General features: G+C 33.7%; 2 protein-coding genes across 2 annotated transcripts; one reads left to right on the top strand and one right to left on the bottom strand.

Moving 5' to 3' along the window:
• Positions 1-2,582: 2,582 nt before the first annotated feature.
• Positions 2,583-5,166, bottom strand: LOC112790308 (glycosyltransferase BC10). Its single transcript, XM_025832639.2, has 2 exons — positions 4,227-5,166; positions 2,583-3,347 (listed from the first exon to the last, which is right to left on the bottom strand). Exons 1-2 carry the CDS (start codon positions 4,788-4,790, stop codon positions 2,697-2,699), a joined length of 1,215 nt encoding a protein of 404 aa, XP_025688424.1. The 5' UTR covers positions 4,791-5,166; the 3' UTR covers positions 2,583-2,696.
• A 331-nt stretch (positions 5,167-5,497) lies between these two features.
• Positions 5,498-9,211, top strand: LOC112790307 (AP-3 complex subunit delta). The gene has a single exon (XM_025832638.3). The coding sequence runs from the start codon at positions 5,790-5,792 to the stop codon at positions 8,685-8,687; it is 2,898 nt and encodes a 965-aa protein (XP_025688423.1). The 5' UTR covers positions 5,498-5,789; the 3' UTR covers positions 8,688-9,211.
• Positions 9,212-15,735: the final 6,524 nt, after the last annotated feature.

Here is a 15,735-nt window from a genome sequence, read left to right as displayed (position 1 = left end):
GTCAGAGAAATAATTCAATCCGAAACAAAGTATATGTGTAAAATAAACACAATAAAAAATATTAAATTTTAAGCATTAAATTTTTATAAATTATTTTCAGTAGATATATCTATTGAATGTGTTACACTTTTACAAATTATTAAATTTTCAGTAGATATGTTTATTAAATGTGTTCCATTTTTATAAATTATTAAATTTATTAAATATAAATTAAAAGTTAATATAAAAAAAGAATATTAATAGATTATAATAAATATAGAATATACTATTTTTAATATAGAATATACTAGACGTTATTAATACATAAATAAATAAGTAATTAAATATATTTTAATATATAATATTTTAAATAAAAAATATAATATTTTATTTTTAAATAATAAATATAAAATATATAAATATAAAAATTATTTTATTTATTAAGATCAATTATCATGTAATAAAATTTTTGAATATTAAAAATTATATTAAAATAATATTTTAAACTTCAAAATAAAAATATTTATAAACTGATTTTTCAATTTTCTTATGATTAATGATTCTTCTTGTTGAATTTTTTTATTAAATTTTTATAGCTGAAAATTTTTAATTAAGTAATTATAGTATAAAAATGTGTTAATTCTTAATTTCATCGATGGATACAAAAATATCACAATAAATATAAAAATAAAAATTGAGAATTAATAATTTTTAATTAATAATTAATTAATATTAGTTTTAATTTTTTTTTATCAATTTACTATTTTATCGGTTAATTATTGATTAAAAATAAAATTAATTTCCTAACAAAATGGAAATACTCCACTACTATTTAATATATTGTTAATATTATTCATTTGTTTTTTAATCTATTATTTTCGTGTTTTATTACTTTTTCTACAATATATATATATATATATATATATATATATATATATATATATATATATATATATATATATATATATATATGTTGAAGGGACTCAATAGTATTTGTCTTTTATTGTTTTTAATAACTTAAGAAATAATATTTGTACATACTTTATGTGGCAATTCTTTTATATATCTATCGGAGAATTTTTTGTAAAATACAAAAATATGAAATTTTTTGAAGTTTTATCAAAATATAAAGGGTAAGTTATAAAACAAAAATCAATGGGTGAAATTTTTATTTTTCTTTTCAAAATTAAAATAAAAATTTGATGGGTATTCGTTTTAAAAAATAAAATATAAATCATGGTGAATTTTTTGTTATTTTAAATTGAAAATAATAATTTGTATTTTAATTTGTATTAAAATAAAAATTTGTTGAGTATTTATTTTAATAATAATTGTATTATATAATAACATTTATAACAAACTAATCAGTTAATAACATTTTAATATAATAATTTAATATTTGTCATAATATGAAAATAAAATTTAATTATTTTATATTTTTATGTTACAGTTTAAACTATTATTTTAATATAATTTTTTAATCTTACAAAATTTATTGTATGATATTGATCCAAATAAATAAAATATTTTTGTATTTACATATTTTATATTTATTTAAAAATAAAAGATTATATTTTTATTTAAAATATTATATATTAAAAAATAAATAATTATTTATTTATTTATGTATTAATGTGGTCTAGTATATTCTATTTATTATCGTCTATTAATTTTTTTTTATATTAGCTTTTGATTTATATTTAATAAAATTTAATAGTTTATAAAAATGACACATCTAATAAATACAAAATTATTATACTTATTTTAGATATATCCTTTCAAGAGATTCAATTATTATTATTTTTTCAATTGAATAATGTTACGTATACATCAAAATCAGCTATCAAAGTCAACAAAATATATATTAAAATATAAATATACATTGAAAATAAATACATTGATGGTTGATTTTGGTGTCCAAATAGCATTTTTATTTCTAATTATACTAGACTTTAGGTATGTAGGACCAGAAACCTTTGATATCTGTAGATGTATGCATTGCCTACAGTAATAATGGAGAAGAACTAAAAGTGCAAAAGCGAGTGGTGTACTCGGTTGATGATGAGAAATAGTAGTAGAAAATGGAAAAGTCTAGGGGCCAGCAGTTTTATTGAATTTTGGCCAGCATGTAACCAGCAGAGGAAGGTGAGCCATTGGATGAAATCTCGTACCAATCTCACACCATCAAATCATCATTGATGGCTAGTTGATGGCTAACAATCACAAAAATTGCTGCCCCTAGCATTGCTCGTAGAAAATATGGCATTGCTCCTTGGTAAATTGCTCAACGACAGAGTGGGTAAGCCACGTAGCACACGCTCAACGCGGCCCTTTCACAAAAAGGAACAAAAAAGAGAGCTAACTTGATTTTGACTGACTTATTATTGCATTGAACTTATAAAAAAATTTGTTAGTTTTAACTGTAATTTTCAGTTCAAGCGATAATGAAGAACGTAACACGTCTTGTTTGTTTTATTTAAGGGGCCAGGTAGCCCCCTCATTCAATTCAACTACTCTTTTGCTTTTGGCCAATGGCCACACAACATTTTCGGCGAAAAAGGGCAGAGCCGCAGAGCGCGCATATAGTACAAAACTGATAGCGATGGTTCTTAACTCGTTATATTTATATATATATGAAAGGAAACAGAAGTGAAACTATGAGGCGCTTTCTCCGTAATAACATGTTACAATGATAATGAATTACAAATAAAAATGGATCAAGAAGAATGGAAGTGCATTAAGCGGGGAGCAAACCTTAGCAATCTATCGAGAGAGTGAGGCATGAACTTCCTTGCAAACAAGTGGCAAACATTGGTGGTCTTGCCATTGTAGCGGCATCTGGTTCCATGCCTTAGTCTCTTCAAGAACGAAACAGTGACATCGCTTCTCATGTACCTGGATGGATGGGACCCGCCCTTTGACCAATCAACCCAAGTCAAAGTCCTGTTGGCATTCCTCCTCCAGAACTTGATGCTAACAAGAGTGGGCAAATAGTGCTCGTCGGCAATGCAGCCGCCGTACCTGCAGTGCTTCTTGAACACCGGGTAGTACTGGCGGTCCGAGACCACTTCGACTGCCAGGGCACGGTCTATCTGGAACCACTGGGACCCCTTTCTCCACTGAGACGGCTTGATCAGTGGCCTCATCCTTTGGGAGTACCTGCCCCTCCCCACGGGCCCCGCAAGATCGTAGGCTTCCACAAATGTCTTGGATGAGTTCATGAGATACCCATAAACGGTGGAGAAGTTGAAGAGAGGGATGCACGACTCCGATACAAGAACGAAGCGTTGGTTCGACATGTCCAGCAGTGCATTTGCTAGTAGACGCCTCTCTGCATCTACCATGTTGAAGTCACCCCACCTTACCCCCTGCCATCATGTTTTCAGGATTAATTAGCATACCTTAAGCTTGTGTATTCCCCTAAGTTTCTATAATAAATACGTTACTCTGTAATAGTTATTCTTTCCTCTTTTTGCATTTTCACTTTTGTGGCTCTCAAATACAGCATCACATGCCAAAGTAGGAAGAATAATGGAATTATGAAAAATCATGTGGTTGTAGTGTGTGGAAACAAAAGAGAATGGAATTTTTTTATTTTTTCTCCAAACTATACAAATCAAAAGGAGTGGAATCAAAGAAAAGTATAGCTAATGATCAAGTGCGTGCGTGCTCACCTCTTGAAGCAACTAAGCAGCTCTGACGAGAAAGACAAGGGAATCAGGAGTAATTAAGTAAATGTCCTGAATAAACTTATCAGGAATAGAGGGCTTGCTAATTGCTATTTAAAGGTATGGGAGGGTTAGGTGGTATCCGCTGATGGCTTAATCTCTCACGGAATCCTCGATTAACAAGTATGCTGACCCCGAATGTTAACCTCTGACGTACGTTGCAGAATACTATACTCTTAATAATGTACGTGTTCAACTCTAATTGGAAATTTAGGTAGCTATTAAATAAAGAACTAAGAAGTGGCTTCTAGTTCTAGGGTTCATTCGGACAGGTGCTGCCCAACATTTTGCTCGTTTTTAAATTTATTATAGGAAGCAATTATTTGTTATAAGATAATGACAGATGTGTAATTAATTAGACTAGTGTCCTAAAAATGGAGCCGACGTGCTTGCATTTTGCAATCAATCGTATCTTGCCCTTTGAGTACGTTGCTAGAAAACAATTAACGATGGTATTATGAATTATGATTATTATTGAATTTGATGAAGGATTATTGAATAAAGAGTATGAGGACTGACCTTGCTTGGAATTCTGCGGCCATAAAAAACGGAGGTTTTGGGGACTGAAGAAGCATTGAAAGAAGGATGCGAGTGGATGTAGATTGAATAGAAGCCTTCGTTTCCTTTGAAGAATCTCTCCCACAGTGGACCCAAATACAGAGGTCCTCTCGTCAAGAACATGAACGCTACCTTTGGTTTGATTCTGAGTGGCACTTCCCGAATCTTGGGAACCATGGAAGCTCTCCACAACAACTCATCGTCGCTCATGTCATGCATTATTGCCTCCTTTCCTGCCATCAAGAAACTCCCCAACCCATCTCTCTTGATCCCGCTTTGACTATTGTTATTGACAGAAACAGGATTATTGTTATTAGAAGGGAGAAGGAGGTGCTGCCTGTTGAGAGAGAAAGCGAGTGTGATCCCTATGATGAATCCAAAGGCCAAGAGAAGAAGATGGGAAAACAAGTTGAATAGATGGAGTTGTTGTGCACTCAAAAACAACCTCACATATGCTGCTACTGCTGCTGCAGGGGAACGACGTTCTTGCTCGTGTTGATCATGCTGCTTATTATCATTCTTCATACTTTTATTGATTGACTTTTATTATTATTAGCAGCAAGGAATAGAAGAAGGGATCAGAACACACAGAAAGAAATAGGATGTTGGTGGTGGACGGGTCTACATACAAATACAATAAGTATAACCATCAGACTTGACCGGATATGAGCAAAGCAACTCATCTAGATACTTGAATTCACTTTCAAACCATAGTATTTCTACTTGACTTCACCTCCTAACCTTATTCTAATCTTCATATACAGTATCAATAAAATAATAATAGCCTTTCTTATTCACTTCCTCGGTAATCAAGCATCGTATATTTCTATTTCTAGAGTAAGAAAAATAGTTATAAATTCCGTATAAAACATGCATTAAAATCAACCCGTTAAAAGAATCTATTTACATCTATTTTAAGGTGAATGCTATAGTATTTATCACTTTTTATTTAAGTTACTAAAAAAAAGTAAATAAATAATATTTAATAAATTTTATATAATTTATTTTTTATTTTAAATATTTTATTTTTTACTTTAGAAAGAAAATTAGGCCATTTAGGCACTATAGAACTCACCCTATTTTAATTCATCAATGTTTTTTACAATTTTTTTTGTCAAAATCAATGTTTTACAACTTATCCCACAATATTACTAAAGTAAAATAACAGCAAGTGAAAATTTCCTAAATCATAAACCATAAGAGTAGACCGGAAATGTTCATTATTTTGGGCCCAAAGTAACTTAACATAGAGAAAAGTATTTGGGCCAGTTTCTTGATTGGGCTCTTCTATATTAAGGGCCGGCCCAATAAACTGAGTCTCCAAATTGTATTCTCACCTCCTCCGTTGTGTTCTGCAACCTCCAACTTGATCTCTTTCGTTTGGGACAAAACTTGAAAAGAAAAGAAGCATCTCTGAAGTGAAAGAATTAGAGAGAAGAGAGTGTGAATCGAAGAAGCGGATGCCGGCACCATAACGAAGGATGGAATCGTAAGAGACAGTGATAAAATAGAATTGAATTTGCGATGGCGGGGTCATCGATAATGGAGAACCTGTTCCAGAGGACACTGGAGGACCTCATAAAAGGGATGAGGCTCCAGCTGATCGGCGAATCCGCCTTTATATCGAAGGCGGTTGAGGAGATCCGCCGCGAGATCAAGTCCACTGATCCCCACACGAAGTCCACCGCCCTCCACAAGCTCTGCTACCTCTCCGCCATCCACGGCCTCGACATCTCCTGGGCCGCCTTCCACGCCGTCGAGCTCATGTCCTCCTCCCGCTTCTCCCACAAGTCCGTCGGTTACCATGCCGCCGCCCTCTCCTTCCATGACGCCACCCCCGTCCTCCTCCTCACCACCAACCAGCTCCGCAAGGACCTCTCTTCCCCCAACCCCTTCGAGGCTTCTCTCGCCCTTCAAACCCTCTCTCGCATCGCCACCGTCGATCTCGCTAGGGATTTGACCCCTGAGGTATTCTCCCTTCTCTCCTCCGGTAGGGTTTTCGTTAGGAAGAAGGCGATTGCCGTCGTTTTGAGGGTTTTCGATAAGTATCCTGACGCTGTTAGGGTTTGCTTCAAGCGTTTAGTTGAGAATCTCGAGAGTTCTGATCCTCAGATTGTGAGTGCGGTTGTTGGGGTTTTCTGCGAGCTCGCTTCCAGGGATCCGCGGTCGTATCTTCCATTGGCGCCCGAGTTTTACAGGGTTTTGGTTGATTGTAAGAACAATTGGGTTTTGATCAAGGTGCTTAAGATTTTCGCGAAGTTGGCTCCTCTGGAACCAAGGTTGGCCAAGAGGATTGTTGAGCCGATTTGCGAGATTATGAGGGCGACTGGGGCAAAATCGGTGATGTTTGAGTGTGTTAGGACCGTGCTCACTAGCTTGGGTGACCATGATTCTGGAATTAAGCTGGCTGTTTCCAAGGTCAAGGAGTTGCTGGTTGATGAGGATCCCAATCTTAGGTATCTTGGGCTCCAGGCACTTTCTGTTGCATCCGAGAAGCACTTGTGGGCTGTCTTGGAGAATAAGGAATCTGTGATCAAGTCCTTGAGTGATGAGGATTCCAATATTAGGGTCGAGTCTTTGCGCCTTGTGATGGCCATGGTCTCTGAGAGCAATGTGACTGAGATCTCCGGGGTCTTGGTCAATTATGCTCTGAAATCTGACCCGGAATTCTGTAATGAGATATTGGGTTCTGTTTTGACGACTTGTTCTCGGAATGTGTATGAGATTGTTGTTGACTTCGATTGGTATGTGTCTCTTCTTGGAGAAATGGCAAGGATTCCCAATTGCCAAGAGAGTGAGGAAATAGAGCGACAGCTTATTGATATTGGTATGAGAGTTAAGGATGCTAGGCTGCAGCTTGTCCGTGTTGCTCGTGATCTGTTGATTGACCCTGCATTGCTGGGTAATGCGTGCTTGCATAGGATATTATGCGCTGCTGCCTGGGTTGCTGGGGAGTATATTGACTTCGCCGGCAATCTGTTTGAGATCATCGATGCACTTCTGCAACCTCGAACCAATCTATTGCCACCATCAATAAGAGCAGTTTATATCCACTCTGCTCTTAAAGTTTTGGTATTTTGCCTGGATTGTTACCTTATGCAGAATGAAGATGGTAATTTGGTTGTGGGACAGTCTGATCCGTTTATTGGAAAAAGATGCAGTGTGGCTCCTGAATCAGCAACATGTCAAAGCTCGAATCTTGAACAGCATGATGATTTGACTTTTGACCCAAGGAACACAACCGAGTCTCCTGAAGATCTTTCAGTTTTTGAGAATAATGCTGATACAGCTGTTACGCAGGGTCCTGCAATTACACACGAATATATGCTTGGCCTATTGGATCGAATTGAATTAGTCTTGGCCCCCCTAACAGCAAATCAGGATGTTGAAGTACTGGACAGAGCGTCTAACATACTTGCATTTGTTCGGTTGGTTAAAGCAGAACTAATTGATAATGCAAGCCAGAAGGCGAACACAGCGGACAAGAAAGATACTCAAGTTTCAGCTATCATCACATTGATGCGTGATGCATTTGTTACAGACCTTGGTCCAGTCTCGGTAAGTGCGCAGGGAAGAGTTGCGGTACCAGATGGCTTGGATCTTAAAGAGAACCTTGACGACTTATCAGCACTATGTGGTGATATAGAACTGCCTTCATCAAGTTCATTTGGCATAGGAGGTCCTCAGTTCGGCACTTCTTCTGACGCAACTTCAACTGGTCTTCTAAAGAATGAAGAATCAGGGCTAGTAAATGAGTCTACATCTTTGCTTGAACACCGGAAGCGACATGGACTGTATTACCTGCCTTCAGAGAAGAATGAGATTTCTCAGTATGATTATCCTCCTGCAAATGATCCAAGGTCAAACAGTAATAGTGATGAAGCTGCAGAGCTGGCCAAGCTGACAGAGCAATCACTTGTTTTGAAGAAAAAACCGAACCAAACTAAGCCCAGACCTGTGGTGGTTAAATTGGATGATGGAGATGTGGTGCCATTGCCAATCTCAAACAAGAGACCTGAGCCAAGGGATGATTCACTTTCTGGTGCTATAAAAGATATTCTGCTAGGAAGTACAACCAAGCCAAGTTCATCTCAGAGTAATCCTTCGGATAAGTCATCAAGCAAGCGCAAAGAGAAAAAGAAGCAAGTTGCAGCAGATATTCCATCTCAAATAAAGGAAAATCTGGGTGATGCAGAAGGTCCTGGCCTTGAGAATCCGGGATCCAGTAGCAAGGATCATGATTATGTTAAAGAAAGAAGAGAAAGAGGTAAAGAGAAGATTGTTGAAGGGGAAGGGCATGATCAGAAGGCAAGGAAGAAAAAGAGTAGTCACCGCCATGGTAAGCATAAAACTCGTCAAAAAGCCAATTCACCATTAAACGTGGTCTCACAAACACCCGAAATTCCAGACTTTCTTTTGTAACATTTAAGGATTTTGATTTTGATTTTGATTTATTATCCGCTGGTTTTATTGATTGAGGCTATTTACTGTATTATTTGTGCTGAGCCCTTAGGTTAGTTCTGTAGATAGATTCCTCTTTAAATTTTATCCTTTTGTCATTGCACATGATTCCTTTATACTATTTTGCTTTTCTTTCCTTTTCTTTTTGGTTCTACCAACATGTCACAGAATGAGCCTATTAACAAGTAGTTCTCAAGTTTGATGTTGTTTGGGCTCTTCTGTTTCTCTTGATACATAAGGCTACGAGGGAATTATCTTTGTTTTTCTTGTAATTTGTAAAGAACGTGCATGGTATCATTTTCTAGGAAACTAATCTGACCTTAGTCTTCAATTTAGTCCTTCTGTGAAGTTGGTTTTTTGGCCATTTTGCATCTCGAGCCTAGAATTTTGTTATAGTCGCAGGTTAGAGAAATCATGGGAGGTTTGTATTATTACACTGAAATTATTATAACTATAAGATGCAATGGTGGTGTTTTCATCCTTCATTTATTCTATTGTTAATTGCTTACGATTCCTTTATACTATTTTCTTTTCCTTGTTCTGTCTATGGAATTATGATAGGATGCAATGGTGTTTGTATTATTTGTTCCCTTACCTTCTAGAAAAACGTTTGGTTGCTGATGTTGGACACTACACTGAGATTAGTGGAAGGGAAACTCAGGGATGAATGAGCAAACTGGAAATTATACTAAGTTTGATTCTGTTTTGATGCTAAATTATTTATCAAATGTAAAATTCATTGAAGGATATTTTAGGAATGCCCATAAGGTAAAATTCATTATAATAAGGTATACTCTGAAAGACAGTCACACTAGAGGTAAGGAATGCCCATACTATTAAAGTATACTCGTATCTTATAAATCACTCATAACATATCACATGCGACACTATAGTTATGTTAAATCAATCAGTGAAATTGGTTAGTTAACAGTGGTTTGACTGCCATTAAGCTGGTAGATGTGATGGGTGAGCACTTACGCTTGCATGTTTCTCACTTTCTAACCTTTAGGCTTGTACGTGATTAAAGATTAATGGGAAATATGTATTTGCCCATTAAAGCACCAAAGTCAGGTCATGGTACAATCGTATCCAAGTTGATAGGACATTCACGATTACACGATAAAGCAAAAGGGTGCACATAAGGCCTCACTTATCACACAGGGAGGCTATGGGTGCGTTTGTTTTATTTGTTTTTTAATAAAAAAAATTTAGCTTTTCTGGGTGGAAAAAGAAAGCGGTTTTGAAATATTTTTGTTATTAAAATCAGTTTTCAACCCTTTTTTCAATTATATAAAGATAAAATCACTTTTTAAGAATAAAAAAAATGCACCCTTAATCGCATTATTGGCAATACACTATTCAACAAAACAAAACAAAACAGTGAAATAGAGGTCCATTAAAAATTAAAATAATTGAACCCCTCGTTGAGATTGTATATTTATCTTCCTTCACTCATTAATAGACAACTTTACCTATAAAAATATAAGTGTATTATTAGTATAAAGGAGGATATCAATTGTGACATGCCTACCGTGGACCATCAGCAAACTTCTTACAAGCTAGTTTCATCATATCAATCTTAGATTTTGTTGACCACAAGAGTGAAGTAGTGTGAGACTGAGGCATTAGCAACTTCAAGAATCAATAATATAGCCATGACAATTTAACCTGACCTGACTCATCCTCTCTCTTTCTGAATGAAGTTGATTTTTCAACGGTTGACTAAGTTTTGGGTAAATATGAGTAATATCTGATGAAAATTGTTTGGATATGAGGCAGGAATAAGTAGTGGTCATCCGACTGTATATTTATCCATACCTATTCCATACTTACACAAATAAATGCTTAAGCTAGATTATTGTATTTGACGAGTTTAATTTGATGAATATAAATTTCTTTAAGATTGTTTATAATTTATAATGTGATAATTTTAGTTATATTTAAAACTTACATAACTTTTGTGTATTTTATATTTTATTTTTATAGATCATAAATTATATTCATACAAAAGAGATGCTATTAAAAAAAATACACACAAAAAATATCACATTTGGGGTGTGGATAGAATTGGAAATGAGTCAAATCAGTTCATAAGCTAGCTCAAGCTCGATTCATTAATAATTCGATAAACTGAACTCGTGAACTAGTGAGCCGAGTTTGAGCTTAGATTTGAGCTCATAAATTAAATGAGTTGAGTTTGAGTTTGAGTTTGGATAAATTCAGCTCATTAACTTGTGAACTGGCTGGATTATATATATAATATTAAAAATATAAATTAAATGCATATAGGATATACGTATTAATAATTTAATATATATATATATATATATATATATATAATTTTACATATATATTAATGTTTTTAATTGTTTAAAATTTTATAATATTTTTTATATATAATTTTGATTTACGACATAGATAAAAAATTTATAATTGATAGATAGACAATATATTAAATTTATATTTTTAATATTTTTAATATATATAAGTTATAAGTTATAATTTATTAATATAAAATTATAGATTATGTTTCTATTATTTGAGTCAGTTTGTGAATTTTCGTTGAACTAAACTTAAACTTACGAAATAAATTTAACTGTTAATGAATCGAGTCGTGAATCAAGCTTAATTTTTATTAGCCAAATTTAAATTTAACTTAATTTAACTCAACTTAACTCAGTTCACTTTCAGTGCTACGTGCGGATAAAGTGAAACGTATACGAATCTATATTGTTCCCGTAGTTGTGAATAGAACAAGTAGTTAATGTTTGGAGTGAATACGAACATTGAAATACCCGCCCAATGTTGTCCATTGTTATTCCTAACGTGAACAACTACGAATTTCTCTAAATCTTCACAAATCACAATGACACAATCATTACCATTCCACTTGTAAACAACGAAGTTCCCACCTCAGTTTGGATATTCGGAGCATTGTATATATAATCTCCAAACAAAACACGAAGTGTGACTTTCCTTCAAGATATCCATATATTAGCTATTACTTTCCTTCTTAATCTATCATTAAGAATGCTTCTTCGTTCTCATTCTTCGGATCATAATTGTGGACTAAATTTGCTGCTCATTACATATTACCGTTTCATATATACATATACGGAAATGTTAGGGTAGGTAAACATTTTGCTAAATCAAATTCACCCAAATCATGTCTATGTATGTGTCTTTTTTTTTTCATTTTTTTTCTCTTTTTTTTCTTTTTTCCTCTCTTCTTCTTATTTTTTTTTCTGATTTCTTCTTTTTTTTCCATCCATCATCATTTTTTTTCTTTTTTTCTCAATTTTTTTCTTATTCTTATATATCTTCTTTGTTTTTTTTTGTGTATTTTTAAAAATTTCATGAAAGAGCTTAAGCAAGTGTCGAGAATTTGAATTCCGTCTTGTACATGCAACAACCCATTGGTCAGCGGCAAACTCTTAAATGGAATTCAGTACTACGACGGATTAGTCCTTGACCTGCCGAGTTAGAGAATACCGTGAAAAACAAAAAAAAATGTTATGAAAGAGAAAAAGAATAAAAAAATGTTAGGATTTGGTTGAATTAGTCCCACATTGCTTAGGATAGCAAATGGAGTGGGTGGCCTAGGCTATAAATATGAGGCTAAGTTCTCCATTTGTTTTTGCACCAGTCAGAAACACTTTAAGCTTGTATCTGATTTTTCTTTTCCTCTGTACTCTTTGATTAGAGAGTGTTGTGAGGTGTAGTTAGATATTTGCTTTGAAAGAGTGTGGGTGTACTGGGGTGCCGGTGAGAGAAAGAAGTCTATGTGTTGTAACAATTTTCACATAGTGATATTCTCTGGTTGTCATTTGACAACGGCCGTGGTTTTTTCTCCGGTAATTGGAGTTTCCACGTTAAATTCTTGTGTTGTGATTGTGTCTATTTTATTTCTCTGTCAAAGGTGTTTTCTCAAGGGGGAATTGTGTCTTATTCCCAACAAAAAATACAAGACAAATGATAAAAAAAAAGAAATAGAAATAGAAATGAGATCATATCTTTCCATATCTGGGAGAATTTCCTATAATCGTATTTCACATGATCTCGTTGAGGACAGTGTCATGCCCCTGAGTCAGGATCCTTTGGCCTAGGGTGGAGACCCATGTATTGAGAGAAAGAATAAAAAAAAGGAAAATGATGATGATGATAATAATGAAGAAGTTAAGAAAAAATGCAGTAGTAGAAGAAGAATAAAATTGTGTTTGAGTAGCAAAAATTTATGTTTCGTAATTTAAAAATTATGTGCTAATATGTCTCTGAACTCATTTAAAATGGAAAAGTATATGGAACCAAAATGTTACCAGTCAAAAACTAAACAAAACCACATTCATTTATATTAATAATTAATTAATTTTAAATTTTTTAAATTTAAAATTTAAAAAATTTAAAATAAGTAAACCTAATTCAAATATATAAAAACCTTCATATTCTCCTCACATTAACCTACTCACCTCTAACAATCACATACAAATCATTCTCTCTCAATACAATCACGGCGTTTTCTCCTACGCCGGCTAGTCCAATCAACACTCTAAATCAAAACCTCTTTGCCGTCAATTATGATAACCCTGCATCGTCTGCTTTAAACCACAGCATCTCCAAGGCCAACAATTGGTTGAAGGTCAGAGATATCAATCCTCTCCAATGACCAATCCTCTAACCCTTCCGTCCTCGAAACCCTCCGTTTCCGCCGCCAACTCCTCATCCCCGAACTCTCCAGCGCAGCCGCCTTTGCCATGCACAGCATTCTCACCCTTGGACTCGTCAACTATCCCTATCGCAATTCGGTCCTCAAGTCCATGGCTCGCACAGGTTGATCGTATGTCTCCAGCTCGTCGTTCTCATGTAACCAGGGGAGAAGCAGCGCTGCGAGTTCCATGAATCCATGCTGTTGGCGTTGCGTGAAGAACCGGACTGCAGACCCTTAGGGTGCTCCGCTTGCAGCGACCAGAGTTCTCTTGACCCGGTTCACCTTTGTTGGCAGCCCCATCACTCCTTGTTACTGTCTTCCAAAAAGGTCTTGGCCTAGCAGCAGTTCTTGGCCAGAACGGTTACAATTCTTGTTGGCCCAAGTTTGCTTTATGACTTGGTTTTGTTTTACCCCTTATGGCTCCCCTTTGAAGCCCATGGTTCAACGTCTCAATCACCCAATAGTAGAATCTTAGTGTGACTTTGGAGCTGTTTAGAGATGAAGGGGGGCTTTCATCTTGATTATCGTTTTGTTCAAGTTCATCATCATCCTCCGGGAAGAATTGGAAGCTTGGAGGGTACTTGGCAAGGGTAGTGAGGAGGTCAGAGGCCATTGTTAAAGGAGTCCTTGAACAATTACAGAAATATAAAAAAAACATTCATTTAATATGAAAAAAAATATCCTAATACTTAACAAAAGAAACATTTAGTTATATTTTAGCAAAAATAATTAAATATCTATAAAATTTTAAAAAATTATGAAATTCTTAAAATATAGAGACATTCACATTTGTAATACAAAAAAATTCGTAAAATATATAAAATAACATCCATTTAGTATGAAAAGAAACATTCTAATACTTAGCAGAAGAAACATCTATATATATTAACTCATAAAGATTTTGAATTCACCCATTTTAAATTCACCCAAAGGTATTTGGCTAATTTTTTACTAATACTCTTTTAGTTCCCCAGCACTGCTCTTTTAAAATAGGACAGTTATGTAACTAAAATTTATGTGCTTTTTAACAAAAAATTATATGTTTTTTCTTTGTTATTTAACTAAAACTACACACTTTAAAACAATTTATGTAGTATGTAACTAAAATTTATGTGATTTTTAACGAAAATTTATGCATTTTTTTTGTTATTAAACTAAAACTCTATACTTTAAAACAATTTATGTATTATGTAATTAGTTTTTTTCAAACTCTTTTTTTCTTCTCCCATAATTTTTTTTGTTTCATCCTCTTAATATGAATAAAAAAGTCAAATAACGAATAAAAAGAAATAAAGTGTTACAATAACACGAAAAGGAAAAGAGATAAAGAAAATATTGCAACAATAAAAAAAGAGAAGGAGGAAAAAATATGCAAAAAAAATACAAAAAAATATACCATATTACCATTTATACGTATATTATGTAAATAATTTTTAAAAGTTTTAAGTTAATTTAGTCAAACTTAATTACTAAAAATATTTATACACGAGGCAGTAGCAATACATATAATGTATTAATAAAAATAGGTACTTGTTAACATAATCTAATATTTAACAATTATTTGACTGGGCTTTCATTTAGATTAAATTGAAATCTGAGCGGAATCTAAGCTACAAGTATATGTGGATCAGTTTTAAATATCAAATTGGATGTAATAAACTTTAGATCCGGACAAATTATGAGATTGAGTCAAGTGTTGAACACCCGAAGTGGAGTGAGCATTTAGAAGTTTAGAGTTTGGTTACTGTAAATGCACATTAACAAAAAGGGCAAACACTATAAAGATAGTGGGAAAAGTAGGGAATGAAAATGACCTAAACATTAATACATTTGATGTTGTTACATAAATATATGAGTGGCGATAATTAAAGTCGCATTATTTTGGATTGATTATAGAAGGAATGGATAAGGAATCTCCAACTAAAGTGGGATTACGGATTAAAAGGAAGGATCAAGGAAGTAGGGAGTAAGAGCTCAAAATGAAAATGTAACCTTAGACGTCGCATAGTGGGTCCATTTTGAATAAAGACATGTCAATATTTTACTGGTAAAATGTGTGCCAAACACATGCGCATGGATGTGTACCAATCAAATTGCTCTTTTATACAGGGGTGAAATTGGTATTTTAAATTGATTAAATTAATTTTTAATTAAATTAGTCTTTTTATCAACAATTAGGTAATCAACCAATTTAATTTATCTTTTATATTATATAAAAATCAAATTTCTATTATTAATAATAAAATTAACGTAACATACTAACATATTTATGAAAATATGTTTTAATTTATTTTTTTAATTTAT

The sequence above is a fragment of the Arachis hypogaea genome, chromosome 3, assembly GCF_003086295.3.
Source record: "Arachis hypogaea cultivar Tifrunner chromosome 3, arahy.Tifrunner.gnm2.J5K5, whole genome shotgun sequence".
Classification (NCBI taxonomy): Eukaryota; Viridiplantae; Streptophyta; class Magnoliopsida; order Fabales; family Fabaceae; genus Arachis; species Arachis hypogaea.
The sequence above is the reverse complement of the archived record's forward strand: the minus strand, read 5'-3'. Positions and strand labels throughout refer to the sequence as shown.

What these genes read in the sequence shown, in the direction of transcription:
- LOC112790308 (XM_025832639.2), bottom strand. Translation starts at nt 4,790, where the DNA reads ATGAAGAATGATAATAAGCAGCATGATCAACACGAGCAAGAACGTCGT. An exon ending in GCCGCAGAATTCCAAGCAAG is followed by an intron (nt 3,348 to 4,226) that starts GTCAGTCCTCAT and finishes ACATGATGGCAG; the next exon opens with GGGGTAAGGTGGGGTGACTT.
- LOC112790307 (XM_025832638.3), top strand. Translation starts at nt 5,790, where the DNA reads ATGGCGGGGTCATCGATAATGGAGAACCTGTTCCAGAGGACACTGGAG.